Source organism: Oncorhynchus clarkii, chromosome 20 (assembly GCF_045791955.1).
Source record: "Oncorhynchus clarkii lewisi isolate Uvic-CL-2024 chromosome 20, UVic_Ocla_1.0, whole genome shotgun sequence".
NCBI classification, from domain to species: domain Eukaryota; kingdom Metazoa; phylum Chordata; class Actinopteri; order Salmoniformes; family Salmonidae; genus Oncorhynchus; species Oncorhynchus clarkii.
Genome location: NC_092166.1, coordinates 21,170,445 through 21,180,979, shown reverse-complemented (window position 1 = coordinate 21,180,979; position 10,535 = coordinate 21,170,445). Strand labels below are relative to the sequence as shown.

General features: G+C 43.4%; 1 protein-coding gene across 1 annotated transcript; it reads right to left on the bottom strand.

Moving 5' to 3' along the window:
* Positions 1-376: 376 nt before the first annotated feature.
* On the bottom strand, positions 377-3,862 carry LOC139376076 (uncharacterized protein KIAA0040 homolog). Its single transcript, XM_071118235.1, has 2 exons — positions 3,597-3,862; positions 377-1,597 (listed from the first exon to the last, which is right to left on the bottom strand). The coding sequence occupies exon 2, from the start codon at positions 1,006-1,008 to the stop codon at positions 691-693; it is 318 nt and encodes a 105-aa protein (XP_070974336.1). The 5' UTR covers positions 1,009-1,597; positions 3,597-3,862; the 3' UTR covers positions 377-690.
* Positions 3,863-10,535: the final 6,673 nt, after the last annotated feature.

Below are 10,535 nucleotides of genomic sequence, written 5' to 3'. Positions count from 1 at the left end.
AATACTAGATTGCTGGCCTCCAGCATTGGAAATATAAATAGTCCCCAAATGTGAAGACAGTGAATTTCACACAGAAGTGCACACTAACACATACACCATGTGTCATCTATCACTCTTCCTTGCACATACACACATTTGCTCATGCACACGCACACACCCACGTATGCAAGCACACGCGCACACACGCACACACACACACGTTTTGTTCTTCTATCCTTATGGGGACCTAAAATTTGATTTCCATTCAAAATCCTATTTTCCCTAAACCTTACTCCTAAACCTAAACCCTTACCCTAACCCTAATTCTAACCCTAAACCTTACTCCTAAACCTAAACCCTTACCCTAACCCTAATTCTAACCCTAAACCTAAACCCAATAGTCTTTGTCCTAATGAGGACATGGGAATTTGACTTGTTTTACTATCGTTGTGGGGACTTTTGGGGATTTTAGGTCCCAACATGGATAGAAGAACACACACACACACACACACACACACACACACACACACACACACACACACACACACACACACACACACACACAATCAATCATGTATCGTTGGCTCTTTTACTGTCTTTCAACCGTTTCTGTCGAGCATATTGAACACCAGTGCTCGGCATCATGTACCTGTACCTTGCAGTAAAAAAGAGCTTCACATGAATACAAAAGGATAAAACCTTATCTGAACCTTACACCATCGTCAGGGCAACCCTGTCTGGTGTCATAGGTCCTGTTTTGACCGAGATCCACAAGTCCTCATCTTTCGGACTCTTCTTATTTTTGTCTGATTTTGCTGTGGCTGAGCTGGGGCTGACTGCACAGCAACCAGCGCAGTTGGCGTGGCGACAGCAGCAGCAGTGGCAGCACACCACCAGAGAAGTGATGAGCACCACCATAGGCAGGGCTAGCAGAACCACCAGGCAGACTGTGTTATAGATCCCCTGGTCATGCTTAGTGGTGGCCACCTTCCACAAGTCACTGAAAAAATCCAAGATGTCTTCCTTCATTGTTCACTGACAGTGTCTTAACAATTCCTCTTGAGGGTAATCTTTGAAGAAGAAACCAATTGCAATAGTGAACACGTTCTGATTGAAGTAGTCAGCAAGGGTGTTGCTGTTATCAGGGGATTGTTCTTGTGGTGATCTAGTGCTGGTTTCAGTTTCCTGGTGAACTCATGACATTGAAGATTTCGCTGATATAGTAGGACATCCCAGTCACAATGAATATCTGATGAAGGAAAGGGAGGATGGGGCAGACTAGAAAAATCCTTGATGCAGGGAGAATCTCTTTATCCTCCCCTCCTTCCTTAACCGCCTTATCTGGGGGTTTGAAGACCAACGCATTTTTTTATGAAAGTTTGAAGTCCAAAGATCAATTGTTTATGAGAGAGGGGGGTTTTTTCCTTTGTAATCCTTCAGTTGCTGTAATGATTCCGATCTCTCCTTGCCTTGATGGGAAGGTCTATGAAGTCTGCCTGTTTGTGTTGTTTGTTTGTTTCCTCTTTTGGGATTTGGGATCCCACCTCACGTCCTCTGGAGTCTCCTCTCTATTTTAATCCATTCTCCTCTGGGAGAAGTGATGGAATGAGGACATTTTCTGTGGAGAGAATTAGAGAGAAGAAGGTGAGCAGAGTGAACCCCAGTCCCACTGGTGCCTTTTCGCTCTCTTCCCTCCCCTGCTCAAGTATCTTATTCAGCTTTACTCTCATTGAAGTTGGAGGAAAATGTCATGGCTCTGGCTGCCTGAATGCACCATGGAGGGAAATACATTTAAATGTGCCGGCTAATGGCGGCCTAGCTTTGATGGTTTTGACTTTAACATTGACTGAGTGTAGCACTCCACTGTAACTTGGATCAATGGTAACCGTTATGGGTATCCAGGAGGTCAAAGGGTAGTTTATAGGTTTATGTCGACTAGGATTATGGCCCTGTGAGGGGAAAAAAAAGATATGTTATATTTCCTGCTCCATTTTCTAAGCCAAATGTTTCTGACTCCAAGTGAACAGAAAAAAAGTTTGTGTTTGTCTCACAGCCCATGTGTGAAATTGGCTTACCCATAGTCAGCTTCACTTCCTTCCTAGCATAACAAAACAGGAAACTGTGCGCTGCTGCTACTTTGTTGCATTGAGTTAAGAAGGCTGCACCTACTTGCAGTTTGTCAACATTAAGGTCCCATTTCAGCTAAACACATTTTGTTTTATGGTGATGCTGAGTCTAAAGTTGAGACATACAAGGTATGATGACTGGAAGGAATGAGTAACAATCCCATTGGGCACGCACTGGTTGAATCAATGCCACGGCATTTCAATGGAATGCTGGTTCAACGTAAAATAGATGTGGAGTTTACATCTTATCCCAGTGGGATATCACTCATTAGCATTGTCCAGCAAGGTGCAAGAATAGTCTTCCTCGCCAGAGTAGAAAATGGTCAGAGGTCTGTTGCAGTGCACACCACATACATTTACAGATGCTGAGGTAGTTCTCAAGCCGAAATTGAGAACGAAGAGAATCAATGAAAGCTCAATGCATTGAAAAATATATCAAGATCTAATTCTCTATCACAACATCCCCACTCCATAGTGTGTCATGCCTTCAGATGGCCTTTGCACTCTGGTCAGGCCGTGGAATTAATGTAATATAACAACAACGTAACAAAATGACATAACATTGTCTTGGCCTATGATCAGCTGTGAACAGGAAGATACTTTCAGTGGCTCACAAAGCCAGGATGGGGGAAAAACTCTTATGACTGCATTAGTGAGCTGCAGCTATTTATGGAACTTGGAACTCTGTTCTGCCCAACCTAAAAGCCTGAATGACAGCAGGCAACACAAGGCAAAACAGGAATATTTCATGAATGGCCCACGGTAATCATTTGTTGAAAAACCCTTATGAAGAAGAACTGGCGAATGTTCAATTCTAATTATCTTAATAATAAGAGTCAGTCCACAGTCTTTTGCAGGGATAGTCAACAGTTTAGAAACAGCAAAAGTCATGTGTTAGTGTACCAAATTCATATCTTTACTGTAAATCAGTGTCGTGGTAAGAAACACAAGATGGCATATTTTTGATGGGAACAGTTGGGAACATGCCCATATCTCCACACAGTATAAGAGAGGACATTCTCTCAATGCATTACAGTTCAAGCTGAAAGGTAACCTTTGAGTCAGGGAGAGTGAAATAGTATAAGTAGAGGAGAGAGCATAACGAGGCAAAGTTTCAAATCAAATGATAGAAATCTCAGACCTTAGGTTTCAACCATCGAAACCATAATGTCACTAGTCATGGACAATGTGCAAAGCATTGTGCAAAGGCCCAATGCTATATTTAAGATGTACATTTCCTGAGAGAGATATGCTATAGAATGGCACTGAGTAGTGACTGAACAGCAACATATCACCTGGTACATCACAATACCTGTTTAACCGACGGAGGGGACTTTCCAAAATAACAGACTTCCAGTTCACGCATAGTATTATAAGTATATACATTGACTCCTTAGCCACATATACTCAACCAAATAAGATCAACAGCATTCAAGATCAACAGCTTCCCATTCATCATTTCTCAACAGTCTTTTGAAATGTACACCTTACCGGCAAAAGCTTTTAGAAGTCCGGGCCAGTAAAGCTGTTTTTTCCCTCTCCTCTTCCTTGTAAATCCTGCTTTTTGTTGATATTCTCTAAGCTCTCAATGTTGCCCCATACTTGGTAAGTATTGAACTGTGCTCTTTGTGCCTGTATCTCTTTACCTCTCTCTCTCTGCCCGTGTGTGTCACTCTCTCAGTGCAGCGTCCCTTCTCCCTGCCCTGCATACCCTGTGAAAGAAAGGGCCCTCTGTCTGTACTCGCGTTCCCTTGCCTGACACGCTGCATTCTTGTGGTTACTTTATACACACAAGTTCCCAGTGATGTCAGAGAGAGAGCGAGAGAGAAAAAAAGAGAGAGGACAGAGAGCTCCCCTGAGAATCCCACTGCTCATAATTAATTGGATTTGTCTGCAGTTTGTAACTTGATGTTTTCAGATTCGTATTCTAAAGAGCTGCTGACTTTAGTGTTTGAACGCTTTACCACAACATTAATGCGCATAATTATAAGTGTTATAAACCTAAAATGAACCAAAACACCTCACCCATTTCAGCGCTACCTCACTAACTCTAATTGGAAAGAGGAAATTAAAGTGTGTGTGCATGCGTGGGTGTGTGTGGGCGTGTGTGTGTCCTGTATGCTCAGGGTGTGGACAGAGCAGGGAAACAGGTGAAGCAGAGAGAGATGCACTGATGTGTGACTGCTCTGTAGAAATCTGTGAGAGATCATGTGACCCTGTTTCCTTGAGGAGAATGGACCTCATCCATGCCTGTGGCAAACAGCATGCACTCACTGGTAAGAGACTGTCACATCCCACAACATACACACTTTGACCCTTGTACTGTAATTCACAGAGAGAGATGAGGACAGAGAGAGGGAAAATACCCACTGAAATATGTTTTTTTAAACCAAATAGGTGCTCTGACTGTCTGACTGACTGTATTATTTTGTTAATCTCCTACTGAACCATGAATATGCTGGCTGTGGCCATGTGAGTATATGTGTTTCATGATCACAGTAATTCTCATTTTGCAGTAAGAATGTGAGATTTATTCTGTTTGCTCCAGGCTTTGTTATAACGTGGAGTTTATTGGGATAAGCTACACCCAGTTACCTGTCTGTAGGCTATATACTGTCGTACTTCACATTGAGGGTTGAGGACTGAATCGTACACTCTTAGAAAAAAGGTGCTAGCTAGAACCTAAAAGGGTTCTTTGTCTGTCCCCATAGGTTAAACCTTTGAAGAACCTTTTTTGGTTCCATGTATAACCTTTTTGGGTTCCATGTAGAACACTTTCCACAGAGGATTCATTCTACCTTGATCCAAAAAGGGTGCTACTATGGGGACAGCCAAAGAACCCTTTCGGAACCCTTTTTTCAAAGAGTGTAAAGAGGTAAAGGAACTGTAATCAGGATGTAAAGACTAGCACTACCGCAGTCATTGCTCAGAGCTAGGATTCCCCTATTTGTGCTGCTAAATCAACCCATTATCTCTCCTAATTTCCTGTTTGGAAACTCTATTCTCAATTTTGTGGCAGAAACCAAGAACACTGCTCAGCAGAAAACATTTTCATAAAGAAGTGGCTCTTCTTGGGGATCTTTGGGGGTAGGCCCTGCATTGCCCTGCACAGCAGCATTAGGGTGCCTTTGAAACGTTACTCTGCACATTTTATGAGCTCGTGTGCTAATGAAAAGTAAATCAGAAGGATGCGGAGGCCAAAAATAGGCTCGGCCGTTCCGTTGCTAACAGGTCCCAAAAGCAAAGCAGGCCATGAGTCACTCATGTAAAATGTTTTGGCCCAGTGCAATGAAAACAGGAGGAGGGATCTGAAGAACACACAAAGTTGATTTGATGGAGATTACTCTATATATGGAAGTAGCTCTCCTGTATTTTCAGTGATGGCATTGTAAAGAAAAAGTAGTTATTAGCTCTGATGTAAACAAAGGCCTGTTTAGGAACTTTCCAATCCACTTTCTGACTGACTGGTCCAACATACAACTTGTGTAAATGTGACTGGATGAAAGTAATTTGACTGTGTCTATGATATCAGATTCATGTTAAAGAGACTATTGATTTCGAAAGCACATCAGTAAGTAGCCAATCAATTCCAGGCTAAAGGTCGAGAACTTGAGGCAGGGGCGTCAATTGGCTATGGCAGAGTATGGCAGACACCATACCCTAGCTCAACACCAACAATTTAAAATAGGCTACAAAAATCATTCAAATCCCGATTAAAAGGAAATTAGGTTTGCAAGAAAGGCATTTCACTGTACTTTTGCATGCAATATTAAAACTTAAAATTTAGCGGGCTGGTTTTAAGACCATGCGGACAGCTCAGAGTGGACAGGGATGCTGTTTGACTCGCTGCAGTGAACAGCTCTAAAGAATGCAGAGGTGGAAGATGGCTGTAGATGACTACGTAAATCCTGTTTGACTTGATATGAAACGAAACAACACTTTTTTAATCCCAGTGCATAGAAACTAATCGCTGTATGACGTGCTGTATGACGTGCTGTATGACGTGCTGTATGACGTGCGTTATGACGTGCTGTATGACGTGCTGTATGACGTGCTGTATGACGTGCTGTATGACGTGCTGTATGACGTGCTGTATGACGTGCTGTATGAATTGTTGTCGTCAAAATGTATGTCCCTTGTCAGCTGAGGTGAATGAAGCTACAGCAGCCAAGGTGTTCTCTGAATGGTTTTAAATTGTGTAGAAATGCAGTAAATAAGATTCAACTTTATAAGAATGACGTGGATTAGCTGAAATTACACCACTGACTCAAGGTACATTTGACCACATGATATACTGGACACACTGTTTAAACCGGTTGGTTATTCCCAAGTGACTCATCTCTTCCTTCCCGTTATTCAAGTATTTTAAAAGGCAGAATGAAGTAGGCACCTTGTCAACCTGTCTGAACATGGATTAAGAGACCCTACCAATGCTTGGATTTGTTATTCTCAGTAGTTGACTACTAGGGTATACTGTCTGGTACATACAGTCCAGTAAATCAGACAACATCTATAGTATAAACAGAAGTATCTGATTTTCAGGAGGAAATCAGCAAGATGGAGACATGAACTTGTGTGGTCTGGCAACTTACTTTCTGTTTCTCTGTCTGCATTGTTCTGTTGCATTTCTCAGTAAATTACCCAGTATCACCATGTGGTATGTACACAGAAAGGAATAAATTCCACAGAAACTCCTAAAGAAGTGTATATTTTGGGGGAGGGAGTAACTTTCCCCACCTGGCACAGACATCATTTCAATGTCTAGTTTTGAATGACATTTGTTTGAGTTTAAAAAAAGTATATACTTTTTTGTTGTTGCTTTATTTAACCAGGCAAGTCAGTTTAGAACAAATGTGTATTTACAATGACGGCCTAGGAACAGTGGGTTGACAGATTTTTACCTTGTCAGCTCTGGGATTCGATCTAGCAACCTTTCGGTTACTGGCCCAACGCTGTCAAATAATGTGAATTCAACGTGAAATCAAACAAAAAATTCACTATGTTATTGGTTTTAGGATAAAAGTTGGATGAAAAATAGACTAAAATCCCTTCTGTTGATTACTTTTTGCAAATTCAATCCATTTTCCATGTTGATTCAACGTCATCACATTTATTTATTTTTGTTGAATCTATGTGGAAACAACAACATAACAGCCTAGTGGGTTGTTATGTGATTGTATTTGCAATAACATAAAGATTTTCCTGAATTACAGTTCATATAAGGAAATCAGCTAATTTAAATACATTTATTAGGCCCTAATCTATGGATTTCACATGACTGGGAATACAGATATGCATCTGTTAGTCACAGATACCTTAAAAAAAATAGAGGCGTGGATCAGAAAACCAGTCAGTATTAAGTGTGACCACCATTTGCATGCTCAATGGGTGACATGTCTGGTGAGTATGCAGGCCATGGAACAACTGTAACATTTTCAGCTTCCAGGAATTGTGTACAGAGCCTTGTGATATGGGGTTGTGTATTATTATACTGAAACATGTAATAGTGTAAATAGTCCGGGAGGCCATTTTATTATATGTTCAGCAGTCTTATGGCTTAGGGGTAGAAGCTGTTGAGGAGCCTTTTGGTCCTAGACTTGGCGCTCCGGTACCGCTTGCCGTGCGGTAGCAGAGAGAACAGTCTATGACTTGAGTGACTGAAGACTTTGACAATTTTTTGGGCCTTCCTCTGACACAGGTGGCAGGAAGCTTGGCCCCAGTGATGTACTGGGCCGTACGCACTACTCTCTGTAGCGTCTTACGGACAGATGCTGAGCAGTTGCCATACCAGAAAGTGATGCAACCAGTAAGGATGCTCTCGATGGTGCTGCTATAGAACTTTATGAGGATCTGGGGACCCATGACAAATCATTTTCAGTCTCCTGAGGGGGAAAAGATTTTGTTGTGCCCTCTTCACAACTCTCTTTGTGTGTTTGGACCATGATAGTTTGTTGGTGATGTGGACACCAAGGAACTTGAAACTCTATACCCGCTCCACTGCAGCCCCGTTGATGTTAATGGTGGCCTGTCAGCCCGCCTTTTCCTGTAGTCCACGATCAGCTCCTTTGTCTCGCTCACACTGAGGGAGAGGTTTTTGTCCTGGCACCACATTGCCAGGTCTCTGACCTCCTCCTTATAGGCTGTCACATCGTTGTAGGTGATCAGTCCTACCACTGTTGTGTCGTCAGCTAACTTAATGATGGTGTTAGAGTCATGTTTGGCCACGCAGTCATGGGTGAAAAGGGAGTACAAAGCACACACCCCTGAGGGGCCCCAGTGTTGAGGATCAGAGTGGCAGATGTGTTGTTGCCTACCCTTACCACCTGGGTGCGGCCCGTTAGGAAGTCCAGGATCCAGTTCCAGAGGGAGGTGTTTAGTCCCAGGGTCCATAGCTTAGTGATGAGCTTTGTGGAGACTATGGTGTTGAACACTGAGCTTACGTCAATGAACAGCATTCTCATAAAAGTGTTCCTTTTGTCCTGGTGGGAAAGGGCAGTTTGGAGTGTGATTGAGATTGCGTCATCTGTGGATCTTTTGGGGTGGTATGCGAGTGGGTCTAGGGTTTTTGGGATGATGGTGTTAATGTGAGCCATGACCAGGCTTTCAAATCACTTCATGGCTATAGATGTGAGTGCTACAGGTCAGTAGTCATTTCATTTAAGCAGGTTACCTTGGTGTTCTTGGGCACAGGGACTATGGTGGTCTGCTTGAAACATGTTGGTATTACAGACTCGGTCAGGCACAGGTTAAAAATGTCAGTGAAGACACTTGCCAGTTGGTCAGCGCATGCTCAGAGTACACGTCCTGGTATTCCATCTGGCCCTGCGGCCTTGTGAATGTTGACCTGTTTAAAGGTCTTACTCATATCGGCTACGGAGAGCGTGATCACAAGTTCGTCCGGAACAGCTTATGCTCTCATGCATGCTTCGATGTTGCTTGCCTCTTTGTAGTCCGTAATAGTTGGCAAGACCTGCCATATCCGATGAGTGTCAGAGCCGGTGTTGTACGATTGATGGTTGATCGTCAGAGGGCATAGTGGGATTTCTTATAAGTGTTCGGGTTAGAGTCCCGCTCCTTGAAAGCGTCAGCTCTATTCAGACCCTTTACTCAGTACTTTGTTGAAGCACCTTTGGCAGTGATTACAGCCTCAATTATTCTTGAGTGTGACGCTACAAGCTTGGCACACCTTTATTTGGGGAGTTTCTCCCATTGTTCTCTTCAGATCCTCTCAAGCTCTGTCAGGTTGCATGGGGAGCTATTTTCAGGTCTCTCCAGAGATGTTTGATCGGGTTCAAGTCCGGTCTCTGGCTGGGCCACTCAAGGACATTCAGAAACTTGCCCCGAAGCCACTCCTGCATTGCCTTGGCTGTGTGCTTAGGGTCATTGTCCTGTTGGAAGGTGAATATTTGCCGCAGTCTGAGGTCCTGAGCGCTCTGGAGAAAGTTTTAATGAATCTCTCTGTACTTCGCTCCGTTCATTTTTTATCTCGATCCTGACTAGTCTCCCAGTCTCTGCCTCTGAAAAACATCCCCACAGCATGATGCTACCACCACTATGCTTCACCATAAGGATTTTTATTTATCCTTTATTTAACTAGGCAAGTCATTAAAGAACAAATTCTTATTTATAATGCCAGTTTACCCTGGCCAAACCCAGGCCAATTGTATACCGCCCTATGGGACTCCCAATCATGGCCAGATGTGATTGAGCCTGGATTTGAACCAGAGACTATAGTGATGCCTCTTGCACGGAGATGCAGTGCCTTTGACCACTGCGCCACTCGGGAGACCTGGGATGGTTCCAGCTTTCCTCCAGATGTGATGCTTGGCATTCAGGCCAACAAGTTCAACCTTAGTTTCATCAGACCAGATAATCTTGTTTTTCATGGTCTGAGAGTCTTTAGGTGCCTTTTGGCAAACTCCAAGAGGGCTGTCATGTGCCTTTTACCGAGGAGTGGCTTCCGTCTGGCCACTGTACCATAAAGGCCTGATTGGTGGAGTGCTACAGAGATGGTTGTCCTTCTGGAAGGTTCTCCCATCTCCACACAGAAACTCTAGAGCTCTGTTAGAGTGACAATCTGGTTCTTGGTCACCTCCCTGACGAAGGACCTTCTCCCCTGATTGCTCAGTTTGGCCGGGTGACCAGCTCTAGGAAGAGGCTTGGTGGTTCCAAACTTCTTCCAATTAAGAATGATGGAGGCCACTGTGTTCTTGGGGACCTTCAATGCTGCAGACATTTTTTTGTACCCTTCTCCAGATCTCTGCCTCGACACAATCCTGTCTCTGATCTCTACGGACAATTCCTTCAACTTCATGGCTTGATTTTTGCTCTGACCTGCACTGTCGACTGTGGGACCTAATACAGACAGGTGTGTGCCTTTCCAAATCATGTTCAATCAATTGAATTTACCACAGGTGGACTCTAATCAAG

Coding starts and splice junctions, on each gene's coding strand:
- LOC139376076 (XM_071118235.1), bottom strand. CDS start 1,008: ATGAAGGAAGACATCTTGGATTTTTTCAGTGACTTGTGGAAGGTGGCC.